This window comes from Lissotriton helveticus, chromosome 3_2 (assembly GCF_964261635.1).
Source record: "Lissotriton helveticus chromosome 3_2, aLisHel1.1, whole genome shotgun sequence".
NCBI lineage: Eukaryota > Metazoa > Chordata > Amphibia > Caudata > Salamandridae > Lissotriton > Lissotriton helveticus.
In genome coordinates this window covers 492977010-492999700 of record NC_136062.1, presented here as the reverse complement: position 1 = coordinate 492999700, position 22691 = coordinate 492977010, and the positions used below count along the sequence as shown (strand labels likewise).

The window sequence follows — 22691 nt, the reverse complement described above, 5'->3', positions numbered from 1 at the left end:
GGCTCCAAGGAGGCTACGCAGGCACACGGAAAGAAGTCTGTGCCCCGAACACAGGAATCGGAGGCGGTAAAGACAGGATCCGCGCCCAAAGCGCACAAGGCCCACAAGGACGTCGGATCCGAGGGGAAAATCAGACCATCCTCGTCAGCGCCGACACAAACTGTGAGTGAGGCGTCCCCCATAGCCGAATCACTGAAAAGAATCAGGGAGAAGGCCTTTGCCCCGTCGGCTCCGATACCATCGCCGCAGCCGCGAAAGGACACTCCAGCGAAGCCATCTGGGAAACTTCTCTTTATTTTGCCGCCGAAGGAGGCGCCAAAAGCATTTTCAACCAAATCGGCACCGAAACAGGGGATTTCTTCACCGACTGGCCCACTTCCACGTCAGGTACTCGAATCCGAGGACGATTCAGAGCATTTCATCGACGCTGACACAGGCAAACTGACCCTCTATAAGAGGAAAATCACTTCGGAGCCAGTGGACCCCTATGTCATCCCACTAAAGAAGAAGAGGGTGCCCCTTGACGCCTCAGGCCTCACGGAACCAATCCAGCCTCCTCCGAGACGGAGCCCTACTCCCTCCCCAGAACACTCTGCGGGTGAGGGGTATGATGAGGACGAGCAGTACAATTTCCCAATCAATGAACCTGATGCACAACCGGATTCATATGATGACACTGGTGACCAGAACACCCAAGGTGCGGGGCAGGACCCGCAGCTTTTTAATGCACGGGCATCCCCGACTGAGGATTCAGCAGGTTTTCATGCACTACTCGAAAGGGCGGCAGCCAATCATGATGTGGACATGCATGCCGACCCGGTTGAGGAAGACTTCCTTTTCGACACTTTTTCAGTCTCTGAAAGGACAGTAAAGACACTGCCTATGCTTAAAGGAGTCCTCAAGCATGCTGGGGACATATTTAAGGAGCCTACAAGAGCGAGAGTGGTCAACCCTCGCATTGAAAAAAAGTACAGACCTGCACCTGCAGACCCCGCATACATTCGGGGACAATTGCCACTGGACTCTCTTGTGGTCGCCAATGCCAGGAAACGTGCCAACTCCCAGACTACGGGTGAAGCTCCTCCCCCGGATAAGGAATCCAAAGTGCTAGAGGCAGGGGGCAAAAGAGTAGCTGCACAGGCATCAAACTTTTGGCGCATCGCCAATACACAGGCGCTCTTGGCGCGTTACGATAGGGCGCACTACGACACCCTAGAACAGATTGTACAACACCTGCCTCCACAGTTCCAAGAGGGCACCAAACTGCTTATTGAGGAAGGAAAGCTAATCTCAAACGCAGCCATCAAGTGTGCACTTGACGCTGCGGACACAGCTGCTAGAGCTATCAACACTAGCGTTATGCTGAGACGACAAGCGTGGCTCCGCATCTCAGGGTTTAAACCGGATATTCAGACAACAATTCTTAATCAGCCAGTCAATCCTGATAGTCTGTTTGGTCCGGATGTTGACACCACCCTAGAGAAAATAAAGAAAGACACAGAAACTGCTAAGTCTATGGGGGCCCTACAGTCACAACAGTTTCGTGGCAGCAATTTTCGTCGCTCAGGTGCACGTGGAGTCACCAGAGGACAAATGGGTCAGCAATCCCAGTTCTCAAAAGGTGGGGCACAATCCTCGTTCACTAAACAGAACAAGGGAGGTTACAGGAATAACAGCAACAGAGGTCGCGGCAGAGGAAACAACAGCTCCCGCACCTCTACTCCAAGCAAACAGTGACTCTCTGTCACTGCCCCCCGACCACCTAACACCTGTCGGGGGGAGACTGCAGCAGTTCCTGCCCGTCTGGAGAAACATCACCACAGACAGGTGGGTGCGACAACTAGTCCAGTATGGTTATTGCCTAGAGTTGAAGTCCACTCCACCCAACATCCCGCCAAGGCAACGGCCTATGTCCGCAGAGCACTTGCTCTTATTGCAGCAGGAAGTAGTGGTGATGCTGCAAAAGGGAGCAATCGAGCTCGTGCCGGTGGGGGAGGAAGGCACGGGGGTATATTCCCTGTACTTCCTTATTCCAAAGAAGGACGGATCTCTCAGGCCCATTCTAGATCTACGTCCCCTTAACCTGTACATACTATCAGAACATTTCCACATGCTTACACTGCAACAGATTCTTCCCTTGCTAAACCAGGGAGACTTCTTAGCAACCTTAGATCTCAAGGATGCTTATTTCCACATTCCACTACACCCGTCACACAGGAAATACCTCAGGTTCACTATTCAAGGCAGGCACTACCAGTTCAAAGTCCTACCCTTCGGAGTCACAACAGCCCCGAGGGTGTTCACCAAGTGTCTGGCGACAGTAGCGGCGCACCTCAGGAGGCAGAACATCCATGTCTACCCCTACCTAGACGACTGGCTCGTGCAAGCCAAGTCAGAGCAACAGTGCGCCGCAGACATGTCGACTACAATTCACCTTCTTCACGATCTGGGTTTCTCCCTGAACTACCCAAAATCGCATCTTCAGCCGGCGCATGTCCGGCAGTTCCTAGGTGCGACGATCAACACCCTGACGGCCGAGGCTCAGCCAAACCAAGTCAGGATAGACAGCATGCAGGCTCTGATCCAAAAGTTCAGGCCACAACACTCTCTTCCAGCGAGAGTGTTCATGCAGTTGATAGGCATGATGGCCTCCTGCATCTTCATAGTCCCTCACGCACGGCTACATATGCGCCCGCTCCAGGAGTGCTTAGCGAATCAGTGGACACAGGCTCGTGGGCAATTGACAGACCTAGTGTTGGTTACCAGTCGGGCATACGACTCTCTGCATTGGTGGACTCCACACAACCTTTGCAAGGGCCGACTGTTCCAAGAGCCTGTGCCGCAGATTATCCTGACAACGGACGCATCTCTCCAGGGATGGGGAGCTCATGTGCTTACTTACACAGTGCAGGGACTATGGTCAACGCAGCAACAGACGATGCACATCAACTATCTGGAACTGATGGCAATCTTCATGGCGCTCAAGTCCTTCATTGTACATCTGTGCAACAAAGTCGTGCTAGTCCGGACGGACAACATGACCGCGATGTACTACATTCAAAAGCAGGGAGGCACCCACTCGCCACAGCTGTCTCATCTGGCTCAGAGCATGTGGAAGTGGGCCATTCAGAGGAACATTTTCCTCATGGCAGAACACCTCCCAGGAAAGGACAATCAGATGGCGGATCTGCTCAGCAGATACAGCCATCAAATGCACGAGTGGGAGATACACCCATCTGTTCTCCACCCGTACTTCCAGCAGTGGGGTCATCCGGAGATAGACCTGTTTGCCACAAAAGAGAACGCAAAATGCCAACTCTTTGCCGCCAGGTTCCCTCACCCACAGTCGCAGGGGAATGCGATATGGATGAACTGGTCAGGCAAATTTGCGTACGCTTTTCCGCCAGCCCCTCTAATACCGCTGGTCGCAAGAAAGCTAAGGCAGCACGAGATGACTCTCATCCTAGTTGCTCCAACGTGGGCGCGCCAGGCTTGGTACACCACGTTCCTCGAACTCTCAGTGGTGCCGCATCAAAGACTGCGCCTCACGCCCAGTCTTTTGATGCAGAACCATGGAGACATTCAGCATCCAGATCCGCAACAGCTCAACCTGGCGATCTGGCTCCTGAAGTCCTAGAGTTTGGATACCTTAACCTACCTCCGGAGTGCATGAACATCATCAAGGAGGCGAGGAAACCAACTACTAGAGCATGCTATGCTGCAAAGTGGAAGCGTTTTGTCATTTACTGTACAGCCAATGACATCAACCCGCTAGATGCATCTATCCCCAACATCATCTGCTATCTGTTGCATCTTTACAAGTGCAATCTGGCGTACACTTCCATTCGGATACATCTATCCGCCATAGCGGCTTATCTCCAGAACAGGCAGCACCTCTCTGTCTTCAGAGTGCCTGCCATTAAAGCCTTCCTTGAAGGTCTGAAACGAGTCATTCCCCCAAGAACACCGCCAGCTCCGGTGTGGAACCTCAATGTCGTTCTCACCAGACTGATGGGACCGCCATTTGAGCCACTGCACTCGTGTGAACTCCAGTTCCTTACGTGGAAAGTAGCTTTCCTTGTAGCTATTACGTCACTGAGGCGTGTTAGTGAGCTACAAGCGCTCACAATCCAAGAGCCTTTCATTCAGATTCATCCAAATAGGGTAGTGCTACGCACTAACCCCAAATTCCTTCCGAAGGTGGTGTCACAGTTTCATCTAAACCAAACTATTGACTTACCAGCATTCTTTCAAAACCCGCAAACGGTGGCGGAAAGAATGCTCCATACCTTAGATGTACGGAGGGCGTTGATGTACTACATAGACAGAACACAACCCTTTAGAAAAACAAAACAACTCTTTGTTGCCTTCGCACCACAACACAAAGGCAACCCGATTTCCAAATCAGGGATAGCCAGATGGATTGTTAAGTGCATCCAGATATGTTATCAAAAAGCCAAGCGCACCTTAACAATACCCCCCAGAGCGCACTCCACACGCAAACTGGGGGCATCCATGGCTTTCCTAGGGAACATTCCTTTAGAGGATATTTGCAGAGCAGCCACGTGGGTTACACCACATACCTTTACAAAACACTACTGTGTTGATGTGCATTCCAAGCAGCAAGCTGCTGTAGGACAGGCTGTTCTGAAGACACTTTTTCAGGTTTCTGCAGCTGGCACGGGCAACCGCCGCTGATGGAGGGACTGCTATGTATTCTATGCTAAGATATGAATTTAGCAGCCCACATGCCTCGAACTGAATATGCTACTTACCAGTATGCATCTGTTCTTGGCATGTAGGGCTGCTAACATTCATATCGCCCGCCCTCCTCCCCGGTGCCTGTCGCAGCTGCAGATATACTATTGTATTTATTCATTAGCATGGACATCCTTTACACTTTTCACTCCATCTTCTGCCACAATGGCGAAAAACAATCTGGGGATGGAGCCGATGCCCATGCGCACTGTAGTCCAGGGGAGGAGCCACCTATCTCAGGATACTTCGAAGACTCTTCCAGGACAACAATGTGCGATCATCCGAGCCCAACACTAGGCGGCGATCTAATGCTAAGATATGAATGTTAGCAGCCCTACATGCCAAGAACAGATGCATACTGGTAAGTAGCATATTCATAATTACGGCCCTGTTGGTTTCATTCAGATGAGTTGTGTTTATGACTTGCATATGTTGGTTTGTGTTGAGCATGAAGTCTTTTAGGCCTTGCTTTTTCACATTAATACATTCACGCATAAATGAGACGAATGGTTGTGACGTCAGTGGAATACCTTGGGGCGCATACTACTAGTTTGGTACTATGCCCTACGATCGGGCCAGGCAGAGCGTATGATTTTGCAGTGTGAATATTTCTGGATTTATATGCTGTGCATTACTCTGCGATCTAGTGGTTGGGTCTAGAATAGTCTCTTTCTTAGTTTTTTTGTTTGTTTTGGTAACTGGGCATGGCCATTATTGACCATTTGTTGCTACATCTCTCCTTACTGACCATACTCTCCGGAAGTCCCGCAGCATGGTCACCATTGTTCGATTATATTTTTGGCCATAGGGTCTGGGTGCACAGGAGATGGCTCCCAGATGGGCTGAAGAGCATACATTTTCTTGAACGCCCAACATTGAGCACCAAGTTACACAATGTAAAATCACGGTTTTATACAGAAACCCTTGGGTTATCAACCCTGATAGCTCATGAGGTCATCAACCGCGTGCACCGGAGAACACATTTGGTGCATGGAGCCCACATCATTCATCTTCTGCCCTAAATGCCATCACAAGTTCAGCAGAACAACCACCACCAGGTCTGCAACTTGTGTCTTCAATGGACAATGTCTGGGAGCGCTGTGATGCCTGCGCTGAACTCCTGTAGAAGGCTCTAAAGGGTAGAGAGAGACAAAGGTGGAAATATTACGCCATGGTAGAGACACAGAAGCATACGCTTTGTAAAGAGTCTAGAGGCTTACAGCTACAACGAGGCACAAAAAGACACCCCAACAGCTGGACATTGATTTGCCAGGAGAGGGAGTCAACACCTGCCCCTTGAGACCCTCACCGCCTGACATCAGCATCTACAATGCAGCGGATAAGAGGGCTGATGACACCTACACTTTCAAACTAGAGAAAGAAGAAGCAGAGTCCGGGGACAGAAGCTTTAGCGAATGTGCAACAGCAAAGTTCGTAACTTCAAGCGTTGAAAAGAACCCCATGTAGATATGGGGTGGTGTCACCGCTGGTGCATCATCGTGTAGATTTTATTTACTTGGGGATCCATCCCTGTTTGTACCCCTCACTTTGTCTAGCCAGGTTCTCTGGTTCCTTGTCCCAGAAGAGACCCATTAATTACTAGAGGTCGAAACGCCTCAACAACACATACTGTGGGATAGCGGCACCTTAAACGTAGCCCCGGAGACTGATATGAATAGATTAAACATATAGAGTGCGATCTTCTTAAAATGGAGCTGCGTGCACTTCCCTTTGAAATTGTGTGATTATCTTTGTTGAATGGTTCTTTTAGACACTTTTGAAAATGATCACCAAACTGCTACTGTTGTACTTGATCCATTTCCCCCCAAAACTTTTCGCTTTTCACCCCCCTGTTTAGGATGTCTCCCCCATGGTAGGAAAACTGTATAGGCCATGTGTGGTATGAGATGCCCTGTTTAATATGAAAATGTAATTCAATGGTGTGCGCACCGGTAATACCCCTATTGTGGAAATGCACCCTGATGGAATGCTGCATTTAAAATGGATGCCATGGCTATGTGTTGTGCCACCTGACTGCAGTAGGTTAGTGGTCTAGATGTTCGGTACCCAGCAATCCAAGCATTTGGAGGGAAAGCCTGGCACCCAGGGTGCTCTACTCCTCCCCTTGAGCCAGTTAGAACTAGATCCCCTGAGAATTCCAGAAGCATCTGGCATTGACTGGTAGGTGGGGTGAGGGGCATATAAATAAGGGGGCTGTGCCACCGTGTGCTGAGACAGAGCTGGGAGAGGAACGTGAGGGGACCTGCTGCCAGGGGATACCGCCACTTGGGCCTGTGTGCTGGACCCTGCACCCATCTAGATCCCCTCTACTGTCCCCAGGGCTAATGGAAGCCCCACTGCAGGAGTTCAGGCTGCTGTGTAGGAGGAGGGCCACGCTACAGAGGAGGATGGTGAAAGCCTACCGCCCTGTTTTGATGAGTACCCACTAACTACTGACCTGGCCCAGTAGTGCCTGCTGCTCTGTCCCCTGGCCTCTGAGGAAGGAGGGCCAGCCTCGGTCCCTGAGGCTGGTGGGACCTTGCGCCAGGCGAGGGCTGCACCTAAAAAGGCCCTGAAGCAGAGAAGAGCGCTGTATTGGGACTGGACCCCCCCAGGAGGTGAGAAGCGTTACCCTGGGGCTTGCTGTTGGGGCTGTCTATTCTCGAAACGCTATAATTCCCAAGCGCTGCGCAGCTGGAAGAGGCTGCTTCTGTGCCCCACCACGTGTTATGGACTCAACCGCTGTGCCCCTGTGAAGCGCTATTTATATATATCAGACTCACTGCCGCAGCCCAGGTATTATCTGCGCTCCCCTTGTAGTCCTGCTGTCTAGTGCTGTGTTGCCTGCATCAGAAGCCCTGCTCCCCAACTCACCGCCGCGGCCCTAGTGCCGCCGAAGGAGGAATCCCCACCGCCGCCTTGGGTGCGAGCCAGGAGTAAGCCGCGTCCCGCCTTCCTTCAGAGACAAGACAAGCGGGTGCCTACCCCACATTTGCACCGTGACATTGGAGGGAGCCTACCCCTCATTCAGGTATCGGAATCACCTCCGCGGCACAGCGCTGTATTAGGAGAGGCCTGCACGGGTCTCGGAAGCCGAACCCGACCTCTCCCATGTGATGGGGGCGCCAGCGCGTCATTGGCCGAGCTCTTTTGCTTTGGTTCTTGTTTTCAGTGGTCCAACCTCCTGTGTTTAAAGGATCCATTCTCTTTTCCCTTCTTGGCATCAGGTATAGCATTATGGCGTCAACAGCATGAAAGAGAGCAAACGCCCCAGCCGCAGTGGGACCTGTCCCATGGAGGGTCGCAGACTCCAGTGTCTTCCTTAACAGGTACAGAGATGGGAGAGTCTTTTGCGACACCTCCCGGTGCAGTATCACAAAAGGACCAAACCCCTCATGCAGGAGGGTAAGGTCAGTGGTCCTTGCCTGAATCATCCCTGGATGCAGTGGGTACTGCTGCCAGCAGACCGCTCTGCACAGGTACCACGCTCCGAAGGCATGCCTGGCCACGGGCGTACCGCTTCAAGCAGGAGGTAGAGGCGGCAGAGGTGAATATGCCACGGAATCTCCTTAAGAGAAGGATCCCCCCTGGTTACGCCCATTCTCATTTTACAGAACAACAAACAGGCCAGAGCTCCTCCACCCTGGCAGTACCCAGCGCCCAAAATCGGCCCGTCCAAGGGAGGGCTCGGGCAGAGGTGCAGCACCTGGAGGTGCTGAACACACCGGCAAGTGATTTAAGAGAGGGGAGCCTTCTGCATTTAACATCACTATCATGGACAAGGCATCCTCGAAGGATGGAGCAACATCACCTCCAGCAAATGGATACCTGCACCATCCAGTATGGATACTGGATGGAACTCTTGAAACTACCACTCAACAACAAACCAAAGCCAAGAACACACCGCGCCTTGGATCTCTTGCACTTAGGATAAGAGGTGACAAGTTTGCGTCAGAAAAAGGCAGCAGAAAAAGTGCCAGAAAGACAAAGGGGACGGGGAGTCTACTAAGTCCCAAAGCTAGACCAGTCCCTGTAGCCCAACTTAGACTCAGGGTCCTCAACAGATGCTTCAAAATCAAAGGTTTCAGATGACAACCCTGCAGGAAGTTATTCCAAGCCTGCAAAGAGGGGCTTATATGGCAACAGTGAACTTCAAAGACTCATTCCTCCATGCACAATGAACAATAGTGCAAGATGGTGTAGATGAGGTACAGTACCAGTTCAGGGTGTTCACCTTTGGGAAACAGTAAACACCCAGGGTGTTCACAAAATGCCTAGTCGCAGTGGCTGTAAATCTAAGGAGAAAAGGAATCCATATGCTGATGGAGCAGTGAGCGAGTAAAGGCAAAGTCATTCTAACAATGCAAGGACGGCATAAGGATAGTAACGGAAGCCCTATAGGACCAGGAGTTCTCCAGCAACGGGGAAAACACATCTCTGAATGCAGACATTCCTCAGGGCCAGACTGACAGCCTCCCTGTCGAGACGAGGATTCTGGCACTAACAGAAGAAATGTGCCTCTACCATGAGGGGCAGCCCCTGGATAGTGAGGACGGCAGGAAGGCTGATGGGTCTGACGACATAATGCAAAACTTTGCACCCCGCTACCCAGGCCATGAGTAACTGGGAAATGCCCTATCGATAGAATGGTTTGGGACATTTGCATTTGCTTCCACCCCTTATCCCCCTACAGATGAAGAAATTCAAGCAAGTACCCATAACTCTCATCCTCGTCGCACCACAGTGAGTCATGCAAGAATGGCTTTCCAACCTAGTGGAGCTAACACAGGGCAAGGTCATGCCACTTTCACTGCAAACAGTCATACTCACCCTACAGAAGGGCCTAGTATTGCATTCAGAACTAAAAACACTAAGTTTTGGGTCTATCCTGAAAGTGTATCCAGCATGATGACCACTCCTCCTGGAAAAAGGGTCTACAAAGGGTTTTAGATCTCAGGAGGAGATGCCAGCGTGTCTGGCTACGCAATGGAGTGGGCAGGCGAAGGTGTGATCACCTTTTCTGTTTCACTTAGACAGTAGCCTCTTTGAACCTGGGCCATTTGTAGTCCCTGTCCAGTAGTTATCTTGCTGGAAGAGGTCACGCCTCCTCTCCCCAACAGTTCTCTTTCTTCCCTGTTCCTGGGAGCACTTCACAATTCTAAAAAGGGGCAGCCTGTTTTTGCCGGAGACACCTGTTGGCTACCAGAGGTTTGGGCAAAAGAGTGGGGACGTTCTAAAGTCACCTTTACCTTAAAAGTTACCTTAAATCCGACTTCAGCAATAGTTTGGGTTTAAAGCAGGGATACCTTGAAGTACCATGTTCGGTGGTCCCATATGGAAGTTGGCACTTAGCACGTGGGCTAGTGAAACCCCATGTTAGCCAATGGTGCTACAAGCCTTACTACGGTAAGCATGACAATTGAAAGTTTTTACTGTCAACACATGCAAGACTTCAGCTTCTTCTGCGTCTTTGTTGCTTGTGTGCCCAAATGTTTACCCAGCCAAGACAGAGACCCTTTACTTATCTTGTGCACTCCCCATCTTTACCCCCAATTTACCATTCTCCTGCCTCCCTTTTCCCAGGATATGTGGCCCATTTCAACAGTAAGATGTCAGTGCTGGAGCGCAGAGAGCCAAGCTGTACAATCCTACATCAAGGGCAAGGGTCTGTTGCTAAGATCAGTGTAGCTGGAAGATCTCCGCCAGCCTTCTCAGGGCCCAGGTCCTCTCTAGGCATTGAAAATAAGTGAAAGCTTTTAGGAACTTGTCCGAAAGGGTTACCTACAAGCGCACATCAAACCATATCCATGAGGGTGGAAGCATCGATTACAGGAGGAACAACGGAAGTTAAGTCCCTTTGGAATTCTGGTTTCGGATCAGACACTTTGCACTCGGTCACTGAGTGATTCCAGATGGTCGACTTCTTTGCAAACACTGTGCAGGTGCCAGGCCAGCCTGCATCCCAGGTGAGATGCTGTTACAATGCCTCAGTATCTAGTCAATGGTATGTTTTGGTAGCCTGTGTTGGCATTAGCCGCTGTGCTCCTGGCCGCAGGTATTTTCCCTTCCTATCTGATACCTGCTTTCTATCTGGCTGGAAATTCAGGAAGAGACTGAGGATTTCGATAAAATCACCAGGGTGTCTGAACTGTATGGCACCCCAAGAGATCTCTCTTGTGCAGAACAGTCTGTGTCCTGTAGGGTTCACTGTCCACAGCGATAATGCACATTGCAAAGGCAGAAGGATATAAGTGTGTGTCCATGTATGGCACATACCCTGGAATATACTTCACTGGGATTGGTGATTTTATTCCATGTGTACTTGTCTCTTCATTCACACTGAGTCGACTCAGCCCAGCAGCGCTGCTGTTAAAGGGCCATCCTAGAAGCTCCTCTCACATCATCTGTACAGTCTGATGCCTGCCATCACTAGCCGCCTTGGCAGGACTCCGTGCCATGGTGCCAGTATGGTGTCACCCCTGGGCTGCTCTCTGCTCATGGATGCTACTCTTCGGTGTGCGTATATAGCCTCTCGTAGACTTGTGAACTTCAACCTCATGGGACAGCTGACCAGGTGGATGCGCTGATCACTAATGTTCCTCCGCCATTGCTGACTGGTTGCACTCTTTGTTACCAGGCATCGCTAGGATAAAAGTCTACCTCACGGTCAGCGATTGTCTCGCTTGGCACATGTGGGTGTCTCACCTGTCACTCCAGTCGCCTCCATTATCTCCTGAACTTTACTCTTCAGGAGGGCCTCTCTTTACAAAATGTACTCCTCATGCCGACCTCTGACCCCTTCACCTGCTTCTAATTCTAAGACCTGCCCCATCACCCTACACTCCATCGTGACAAAAAATACACCAGGCCTCAGCCAGCTGGGCTGGTGCAAAATGCTCCTTCCTCTGACCCCATGAATCTGTTTGCTGTTATCTTGTTTTGTCATCTGAATCCTGGTCCAACATCTAAGTTCACGCTCCCCCCCCCCGCCCCCTGGTAAGTTGAAGCCCAGCACATGCAGCCCATCCCTTTACTTTTACTTTCACTTTGGCGGTCGTCAGAGGGGGCAGTGGGTGTGTGGCTTGCTGCTCTAGTCCCTTTTATCAGATACCCGACGGCATGCATGACACAGGGGGCCATGTTTGGTCAGCTGAAGTCCATGGCACCCAAAGTCTTGTCTTTCCTTTGTTTCCAGGCTACTTGGCACCCACGCTATGAGCTGATCTTGGCTGGACGCTACCCTGATCCAAAGTTTCCTGGCTACATCGATGGCGAATTAAGAACTATTGACGTGTTTGATGGAAACAGCGGCGAGATGGTGTCTCAGCTGCATGATTCCAACACGAACGGCATCATCTCGGTGAGCTCTGCGGTGGATGTGGGGTGCTGCTTGGAGTACGGGGGGATGGTACTGTCCCTGCAGATACTGTACATGGTGTGTGTGATGACACCACTGTTGCCTGTGAGGGAGGAAAGTGTGTGTGTGTGGCGTGTGTGAGGAGAGCGTGTGTGTGTGGCGTGTGTGAGGAGAGCGGGTGTGTGTGTGAGGGGAGCGTGTGTGCGTGAGGAGAGCGGGTGTGTGTGTGAGGAGAGCAGGTGTGTGTGTGAGGAGAGCGGGTGTGTGTGTGAGGAGAGCGGGTGTGTGTGTGAGGAGAGCGGGTGTGTGTGTGAGGAGAGCGGGTGTGTGTGTGAGGAGAGCGGGTGTGTGTGTGAGGAGAGCGGGTGTGTGTGTGAGGAGAGCGGGTGTGTGTGTGAGGAGAGCAGGTGTGTGTGTGAGGAGAGCGGGTGTGTGTGTGAGGAGAGCGGGTGTGTGTGTGAGGAGAGCGGGTGTGTGTGAGGAGAGCGGGTGTGTGTGTAAGGAGAGCGGGTGTGTGTGTGAGGAGAGCGGGTGTGTGTGTGAGGAGAGCGGGTGCGTGTGTGAGGAGAGCGGGTGTGTGTGTGAGGAGAGCGGGTGTGTGTGTGAGGAGAGCAGGTGTGTGTGTGAGGAGAGCGGGTGTGTGTGTGAGGAGAGCAGGTGTGTGTGTGAGGAGAGCGGGTGTGTGTGTGAGGAGAGCAGGTGTGTGTGTGAGGAGAGCGGGTGTGTGTGTGAGGAGAGCGGGTGTGTGCGTGAGGAGAGCGGGTCTGTGCGTGAGGAGAGCGGGTGTGTGTGTGAGGAGAGCGGGTGTGTGTGTGAGGAGAGCGGGTGTGTGTGTGAGGAGAGCGGGTGTGTGTGTGAGGTGAGCGGGTGTGTGTGTGAGGAGAGCAGGTGTGTGTGTGAGGAGAGCGGGTGTGTGTGTGAGGAGAGCAGGTGTGTGTGTGAGGAGAGCGGGTGTGTGTGTGAGGAGAGCAGGTGTGTGTGTGAGGAGAGCGGGTGTGTGTGTGAGGAGAGCAGGTGTGTGTGTGAGGAGAGCGGGTGTGTGTGTGAGGAGAGCGGGTGTGTGCGTGAGGAGAGCGGGTGTGTGCGTGAGGAGAGCGGGTGTGTGTGTGAGGAGAGCGGGTGTGTGTGTGAGGAGAGCGGGTGTGTGTGTGAGGAGAGCGGGTGTGTGTGTGAGCGGGTGTGTGTGTGTGTGTGTGTGGAGAGCATGTATGTGTGTGTGTGTGTGTGTGTGGAAAGCGTGTGTGTGTGGCGTGTGTGAGGAGAGCGGGTGTGTGTGTGAGGGGAGCGTGTGTGCGTGAGGAGAGCGGGTGTGTGTGTGAGGAGAGCGGGTGTGTGTGTGAGGAGAGCAGGTGTGTGTGTGAGGAGAGCGGGTGTGTGTGTGAGGAGAGCGGGTGTGTGTGTGAGGAGAGCGGGTGTGTGCGTGAGGAGAGCGGGTCTGTGCGTGAGGAGAGCGGGTGTGTGTGTGAGGAGAGCGGGTGTGTGTGTGAGGAGAGCGGGTGTGTGTGTGAGGAGAGCGGGTGTGTGTGTGAGCGGGTGTGTGTGTGTGTGTGTGTGGAGAGCATGTATGTGTGTGTGTGTGTGGAAAGCGTTGTGTGGAAAGCGTGTGTGAGGAGAGCGGGTGTGTGTGTGAGGAGAGCGGGTGTGTGTGTGAGGAGAGCGGGTGTGTGTGTGAGGAGAGCGGGTGTGTGTGTGAGGAGAGCAGGTGTGTGTGTGAGGAGAGCGGGTGTGTGTGTGAGGAGAGCGGGTGTGTGTGTGAGGAGAGCAGGTGTGTGTGTGAGGAGAGCGTGTGTGTGTGTGAGGGGAGCGTGTGCGTGAGGAGAGCGGGTGTGTGTGTGAGGAGAGCGGGTGTGTGTGTGAGGAGAGCAGGTGTGTGTGTGAGGAGAGCGGGTGTGTGTGTGAGGAGAGCGGGTGTGTGTGTGAGGAGAGCAGGTGTGTGTGTGAGGAGAGCGGGTGTGTGTGTGAGGAGAGCAGGTGTGTGTGTGAGGAGAGCAGGTGTGTGTGTGAGGAGAGCGGGTGTGTGTGTGAGGAGAGCAGGTGTGTGTGTGAGGAGAGCAGGTGTGTGTGTGAGGAGAGCGGGTGTGTGTGTGAGGAGAGCAGGTGTGTGTGTGAGGAGAGCGGGTGTGTGTGTGAGGAGAGCAGGTGTGTGTGTGAGGAGAGCGGGTGTGTGTGAGGAGAGCAGGTGTGTGTGTGAGGAGAGCGGGTGTGTGTGTGAGGAGAGCGGGTGCGTGTGTGAGGAGAGCGGGTGTGTGTGTGAGGAGAGCGGGTGTGTGTGTGAGGGGAGCGTGTGCGTGAGGAGAGCGGGTGTGTGTGTGAGGAGAGCGGGTGTGTGTGTGAGGAGAGCGGGTGTGTGTGTGAGGAGAGCAGGTGTGTGTGTGAGGAGAGCGGGTGTGTGTGTGAGGAGAGCAGGTGTGTGTGTGAGGAGAGCGGGTGTGTGTGTGAGGGGAGCGTGTGCGTGAGGAGAGCGGGTGTGTGTGTGAGGAGAGCGGGTGTGTGTGTGAGGAGAGCAGGTGTGTGTGTGAGGAGAGCGGGTGTGTGTGTGAGGAGAGCAGGTGTGTGTGTGAGGAGAGCGGGTGTGTGTGTGAGGAGAGCAGGTGTGTGTGTGAGGAGAGCGGGTGTGTGTGTGAGGAGAGCAGGTGTGTGTGTGAGGAGAGCGGGTGTGTGTGTGAGGAGAGCGGGTGTGTGTGTGAGGAGAGCGGGTGTGTGTGTGAGGAGAGCGGGTGTGTGTGAGGAGAGCAGGTGTGTGTGTGAGGAGAGCGGGTGTGTGTGTGAGGAGAGCGGGTGTGTGTGTGAGGAGAGCGGGTGTGTGTGTGAGGAGAGCGGGTGTGTGCGTGAGGAGAGCGGGTCTGTGCGTGAGGAGAGCGGGTGTGTGTGTGAGGAGAGCGGGTGTGTGTGAGGAGAGCGGGTGTGTGTGTGAGGAGAGCGGGTGTGTGTGTGAGCGGGTGTGTGTGTGTGTGTGTGTGGAGAGCATGTATGTGTGTGTGTGTGTGTGTGTGTGGAAAGCGTTGTTTGGAAAGCGTGTGTGAGGAGAGCGGGTGTGTGTGTGAGGAGAGCGGGTGTGTGTGTGAGGAGAGCGGGTGTGTGTGTGAGGAGAGCGGGTGTGTGTGTGAGGAGAGCAGGTGTGTGTGTGAGGAGAGCGGGTGTGTGTGTGAGGAGAGCAGGTGTGTGTGTGAGGAGAGCGGGTGTGTGTGTGAGCGGGTGTGTGTGTGAGGAGAGCGGGTGTGTGTGTGAGGAGAGCGGGTGTGTGTGTGAGCGGGTGTGTGTGTGAGGAGAGCGGGTGTGTGTGTGTGTGTGTGTGGAGAGCATGTATGTGTGTGTGTGTGTGTGGAAAGCGTTGTGTGGAAAGCGTGTGTGAGGAGAGCGGGTGTGTGTGAGGAGAGCGGGTGTGTGTGTAAGGAGAGCGGGTGTGTGTGTGAGGAGAGCGGGTGTGTGTGTGAGGAGAGCGGGTGTGTGTGTGAGGAGAGCGGGTGTGTGTGTGAGGAGAGCGGTGTGTGTGTGAGGAGAGCGGGTGTGTGTGTGTGAGGAGAGCGTGTGTGTGATGTGTGTGTGGAGAGCATGTATGTGTGTGTGTGTGGAAAGCGGGTGTGTGGAAAGCGGGTGTGAGGAAAGCGGGTGTGTGGAAAGCGTGTGTGTGTGAGGAAAGTGTGTGTGTGTGTGAGAAAAGTGTGTGTGTGTGTGTGTGAAAAAAGCGTGTGTGTGTGAAAAAAGCGTGTGTGTGAGAAAAGTGTGTGTGTGTGTGTGTGAGAAAAGCGTGTGCGTGTGTGTGTGAAAAGCGTGTGTGTGAGGAAAGCGTGCATTTGTGCGGAAAGCGTGTGTGTGTGTGCGGATAGCGTGTGTGTGTGAGGAAAGTGTTTGAGGAAAGCGTGCATGTGTGTGGAAAGCGTGTGTGTGGAAAGCATGTGTGTTTGTGAGGAAAGTGTGTGGAAAGTGTATGCGTGAGGAAAGGACAGGGTTTTTAGTGCGCTTATCAATCCATTTAAATTCCTCCTCTAGGTGAGGGGTGAGTGAATGAATGAATGAATGAGCGAGAATATATATACAAATGAAGTGCTTTCCGTTGTGTTCCTGTTTTGCTTCTGGCCCGGGTTGTCCAGACCTAACATTTCTCCTGACTCTGGACTGTGTGCTAGGAACACTTCAACTACCCTGCCAGTGCTGTCAGTGTCTCTTGCTTCCACTGCTACCCATACTGCACCTGCTTTGTGTTTGTAGAGCAGATTTTTACATTACCGCCCATGTTGTGTGCGAGGAAACCATGTGCATTGCCTCTGCTACACCTCTTCTCAGTGCCAGGGAAGCTTACTGACTGCACCTGTTGTTTGAAGCATGTGTGTGGATGTGTTTTTCCCGCTGGAGTCTCACTGCAGTCTGTCTGTCTCTTCACAGCTGAATCAGTTTAACCCCATGGGAGATACACTGGCATCGGGCATGGGTGAGTAGCTGCTGCCCCTAAACTGTTTCTTTTAATGTCTTACCCCACACCAGCATCACTAATGGGCTAGAGGCTTTCTCACAGATACTCGGTTTATGCAATGCAAGTGTGATGTCATGTGGCCTGTGAGAAACAGGTTCTCAGCCCTCTAGGGGTGGCCCTTTGAACTGGGCACCCCTATCGACGTGGTACTCTCACGTCACATCCTGTTGCTTCTCTTCAGTAGTCACCTCGACTACATGCAGCCATGCGCAAGGTTCCTTAATTTTACCAGCGAGGTTGCGGCTGGCCTTCCCCTTCCGCCATAAGCTCTAGTTGTCAATCGTCGCAACCTTTGCTGAGCTTCCTGTTCTGCTGTCTCATTGTACCTTAGGACTCTTTCCCATATCTTGGCCAGTATGTCCTGTTTTGTATCGGTTTCATACGTCCTCTCTAGTTCCAATATTACTGATACTGTGTTCTTTAGACGGATAAGGATATACTTGAGGACTCCTGCCTGTAAACCTATACATACACCTCTAATTGTCACTTTCAAGGCCTCCCATATTGTGCCATCACTATGTACAGATCCAATGTTGGCATGAAAGTAGTCCACAATTGCCGCTCTCACAACCTCCTTGAAGACCTGGTCCAATAATCGGGACGCCTGTAATCTCCACTGGAACTGTGGTGGGTCGTGTGTAGGGATAGTTGCAGCCAGCAGAACCGGCGCATGATCCGACAGTGTCTTGAGTAGGTGCTGGACATCGACTGTCGACGCACTCTCCTCTCTCATAGTCCAGTCGGGACCATGAGCTACGAACCAATGACTGGTAGGTGCCTTCCCTGTTCTCAGGGTCTGAACCCTCCAAATATCTATGATGTAGCCCACCCACATACCAGCCTTCAGTACTTCTGTGGATGACTACCCTCCCCTCTCACTGTTGCCAAACGATCCATATGTGGGTCTAACTCGGTGTTAAAATCTCCCCCCCCAAATGATTGTGGAGGACTGCAGCTTACGTAGTCGGTCCCATATAGTGGTGTAAAATTCTGGGTCGTCTATATTAAGCCCGGACACATTAACGATTTTGACCAAAGTGCAATACAGTCATCCCTGTATAATGATTTATCGCCCCTGATCATCCATCTCCGAATGGGTGAGTGTGAAAGGAACTTTTTTAAATTAGAACCATTACACCCCTTGAGTACGAGAACGCCACTCTCACCCCAGGCCATTGTGTGGCTACAGCACATTCTGTGCTGTGTCTGAGATGTGTCTCTTGTAATAGTGCCACCTGGACACAATGTCGGTTTAGATACGCCAACACTTGCCTAGTTTTTTTCTGATTATTAAGGCCCTGCACATTCCATGTGATCTGTGACATGTGGCATAGCGATGACATCGATGAGGCGTTGGTTGTACCTTCAGCCACTATCAATCAGGAGATAGTGTATTAGTGTTACTGTGACAATGAAACATTTACAATAGTCAGCATGTTTCTGGCAGAATAATTTCTTACCCCAAACTCAAAACCCACTCACCTGAGCATCCCACTCAGGCATAGGATTCCCCATGCAAACAGTTGAACACATGAATAATACTCCAATTAAGATGTAGGGACTGCATGCAAATGCATGCCAGATAAATCACATATGTCCGGGGTGCTTCCGCGAAGGAATCGCTAGTGGCCAATGCTCCCCAAGAGGTCAGCGGCGATCGGGGCAACAGCACACTGACCTCTGCTTACCCCAACGTTCAAGTGATGTTTGAAGTAGTATCCCCACCCTTCTAATATGCTGTGTTAATCATATCAACCTTATTAAACCATCTTTAACAAACCAGTGAAGCAAAGCTTAAAGCAAATATCGCATAGTATTAGTCCCAGAGAACCTATGTTGGGTTAAAACAGTGCAATCGATCAGCAACAATTAACTGTCACATCACTTGTCCTTGTTACCTCACAGTCCAGCAGTCCTCAGATCTCCAGGTAGCAACAGAGTTCTCCAGATATAGTTCTATACTGTTGTATCATCATTGTCAGTGACTTGATGATCCTTGTCTGGGCGTTCCATCTTTTTGAGTAAGGACATTGCTTCCTTGGGAGTCACGATTGCTCTTATGCTGGCAGGGTATATCATTGCATAATGCACATTCATTGTCTGCAACTTTTTCTTTCCTGGTAAAAACTCCCTCTGTGCCGTCTGCACTGGCATTGGGAAATCCGGATCCAGTGCCACCTCGTTCCCTTGATATGTTGTGACGCCCGCCTCTCACGCAAGGCAAAGTGCTGTATCACGGTCTCGGTAATTTAGCAACTTAGCGAGAGACCTATGGGCGTGCACAGCACTGTGGAGAAATGCTCTGCACCAAACATCTCCTTGAGCATGGTTTCGACTCATTGCTCCAGTTTACCAGTATTCATAGACTCAGGAATGCCAGTAATTTTTTGCCTGGATAATGGCTAGTGGTTTTTCCATAATCAAGTATTTAGTTTGCAATGAACTCGGGCCGTCCTCAGCAGTGGAAATGCGGTGTTCAGATTCCGTGATGAGAGTGCTCTTCTTGTCCAGTTTCGCTGCCTTGCGGTCCATCCGTAGATTTAATGCGTCGATCTTGCCATCAATCGACAGCAGGCTTTGTTGCTTTGCCTATAGTGTGCTCTCTAAGGTGGACCCACCACTGATCGCAGGGTCCTGCTCAGTGTCCGAGAGCGAATGCTGTTGAGTTTATGTGGATCGGTGGGCTTCTAACATCAACCTCGATTGGTGTTTATCAGTTTTCCCCATGGCACGATGTGCAGTCGCATTCTCCTTCCCGCAGGAATCGCTTGGCGGTCTGTAAGTGGCAGGAAGGGGCAGAAATTAGGGACCCCTGTTAGGGATTTCTCGCACCCACAATGGTTGTGTCTGGTACCTCCACATTGGTCTTGTCCGGTAACTCCTCAATTACTCCCCAGTGCAGACTATACAGTTCACCAATCCATGATAGGAGATGAAGGGTCCCCCACCAGAGTGCCATCCACACCTCAAGTCCTGTCGGCACACCACTTTTGCGCAAGGCCCAGGGATGTCGTTATAGGGCCTGTTGTTCACTCCCCATACCGAGCCGGATTCCAGCTTCATTGATCATCCGTGGCAGAAGCAGTATCCGCAGTGCAGGTAGCGTCTTGCCGCCTCACCTTCCTCCAGCAAAGCCGAGTTCCAGCCTCCCAATTCAGCAGCTAACTAACCGCAGCACCTATTGCGCAGATAGTCGGTGTGGAGTGCCAAGTGTAATGCCTGCACAACGCTGAGTCCTCTGTCTCAAAGCACCCCATCGGCTGCAACGTTGCCCGGAGGAGCAACCAAGCCAATCATCCAGAGCATCCGACGCGCAGAAGAAGGCCACTCCGCTGCTCTCCCGCCAACCGGCACTCTCCTTCCCTCGGCTGGCCAATCTTGTCCACTGTGAAACAAAGAAGAGTACGCAGTCCCTAGGTGAAATATTGGTCGCCAAAAGAAACCAAGACTAGTATGTCTGGTAAAGTATATAAAACAGGGGTCAAATAAAGGAGGAGGGGAATTCCATCTCTCGGAAGTAGGGCTCTCACACACCCAGCAAGCTAGGTGTCATGCTTCATCATATGAGCCTGCTCCTCGTCGGGCCGGCGCTGCAATGCCCAACGGGCACTCTTAAAGGGGCTCTTTATCGGAGATCTTTTGTTCCTTGCCGTATGGGTGCAGTGGGGGTGAGAGGCCTAGTCAGGTGTAGATGTGTGTGATGTGATTTAAAATAGGTTAAGGATTCCTCTGGAAGACTTTATTCTGTTGGGTACCTTACCTAAATAAAATACTGTGGGAGGGGTGGTGTGTTCCGTTATCTATACGGCAGAATACCCACTCTACTCCCAGATGGTCGACATGTTTCTCGCCCAGTAATCGTCAGTATAATATCGGTGGCGGTTCATCAGGACCGTGCATAAAACAAGTTGTGAAAAAATATAAACTCTCTACATAAAAGTGTGGTAAGTGTGCCATGCTACCTGCCACTGTCATTCGCCTAGGGGAAGTCCTCCTAGGGAAGGGAGACCACCTGTAATATAAACAAACAGGGAAAAGTAACGAAAGCACAGCCGTCCTGAGTACCTGTATCACTGCTCATGAGATGTTGTGCATGTTTCATACATGAGAAAATTAAAAAGCACTGTGTACCAGGGGGGTAACCCATCAATCAGTGACCACCTGATGAGCACAACGCTGTTACAAGAAAAACAGGGAAGCAAATACAACACCATAGATTACAGTAAACTGCACCCGAATGTGTGGGTGTGGGTAAGACTCACCTAAAGCAGTGTGTAGTCTGGCCTCATCTTGTGCAGCGGTTATAACGACACCCAATCAGTGGTGTCACTAAAAATGGAGAAAAGTCGAGTTCATTAAATAAAGGAGGCAGGCAGATACGGCCGTGTAAGGTCTGCAACGATTAGAAGAACACGTGCCTCAGGAGTGGATGCTGTTTCTCACACAAATGAGCCAAAGAGATCATGAAAATGTAGGATATAAAACCTGAGTGGCTGATTGCAAATTTACCCTTGTGGCGCTTCACTCATAGCCCATTAAGAGGCCCGAAGGGAACGGGAGGCATCTAAACTGCCCGGGGTAAACACGACACAAGCGGTTCACAGGCAGAGCTGAAACCCCGCTAACTGAGCGGGCTCAAAGGGGGTGTGGAACGGAGACCGCAGTGACGGCGGTTGCACGGGTGAAAAGCTGCATATCAAGGCTCTCCCTGTTTCCGAGTTCATTAACCAATAGTGGCAAAGTGAGGGGAAGTCAGCAGCCACTAAACCATGTTACACGAGCGCCCCCGGCAATGAAGACAATACACATTCAAGCAGAAGTGCTTACCTGTTCCCGGTTGGAACCAGTCTCTGGACCTACCCCTACCGCGGCTCCTCAGGAGGGTACGGTCAACTCCGTAAGGAGAGCTTAAGTACTGTGAATGCTCGTCGACAAGGCGGAAGTGGAGGAGTGGCCTCGATAAGTGACAGAAAAGAGGGCTGTAAGACATGCGTGAATAGCTAAATATGTGGCGGCCATCTTGGAGTGTAGTATAGGCCCCAGCTGCATGATGGTTGGCTATACCAAGGTATACACGTCTGGTGTATCTTAGCCATGTTAAGTCTCCAAAATAATATGTAATGTCTTCTCAACGAAGCGGTGCCAGATAAACATTATTAGTGCAAACATCGGTGGCTAAGTTACTGCAATAATATGTAATGTCTTCGCAACGGAACGGTGGAAGATAAACATTATTAGTTCAAACGTCGGTTGTCAAATAACTGCACACCGGTAACATAGCGGTGGTGTTAGACGGGGACCCTGAGGGTCGGCCGGATACCGAGGGAGAGATCCCCGAGGGGGACCGTCTCCGGCGATCGTACAGACAAGTACCCTCCCTCCCCACAAACAGGCACCACACCAAGTCGAGTTCAAGGCTTTATATAAGGTTCTTAAGGCAAGGATATCAGCGATACAGGATAACTTGGACCCGGGGGTCCTCTCACTTCTAGTCTCTGTAGGGAAAGGGGGTAGCGGGACAGTCTTGGTACCGGATCGGTACAGGTAGTGGTAAAAGGCGAGCTCACAATCCTCGAGCTGGAGGGTCTGTGGATCGGGCCGCGGCAGCGCCAGCAGGCCAAGGTGATAGTCTCATAAAGCAGAGGGCCGCGGCAGCGCCAGCAGGCCAAGTCGATGGTTTCACGAGGCAGAGGGCCGGGGCAGCGCCAGCAGGCCAAGACGATGGTTTCACGAGGCAGAGGGCCGCGGCAGCGCCAGCAGGCCAAGACGATGGTTTCACGAGGCAGAGGGCCGCGGCAGCGCCAGCAGGCCAAGACGATGGTTTCACGAGGCAGAGGGCCGCGGCAGCGCCAGCAGGCCAAGACGATGGTTTCACGAGGCAGAGGGCCGCGGCAGCGCCAGCAGGCCAAGACGATGGTTTCACGAGGCAGAGGGCCGCGGCAGCGCCAGCAGGCCAAGTCACGGATGAGTTCTTCTCGGGTCTCTCGACTCCAGGATACAACTGCCTTCCTGTCCTGGGGCTGCCTCAGTTATAGGTCTGGCACTCTTTGATGTCCGAACCCTCGCTCTTGGAGGTCGGGAGGTCTGGGATGAGGGAGTCCAGAC

General features: G+C 52.1%; 1 protein-coding gene across 1 annotated transcript in view; it reads left to right on the top strand.

Moving 5' to 3' along the window:
• Positions 1 to 22691, top strand: part of DDB2 (damage specific DNA binding protein 2) — a 137268-nt gene that overhangs the window by 90844 nt on the left and 23733 nt on the right. The window contains exons 9-10 of the mRNA XM_078684470.1: positions 11954 to 12118; positions 16499 to 16544. Coding sequence (XP_078540596.1) covers positions 11954 to 12118; positions 16499 to 16544 — 211 coding nt within the window. The remainder of the gene's footprint in view (positions 1 to 11953; positions 12119 to 16498; positions 16545 to 22691) is intronic.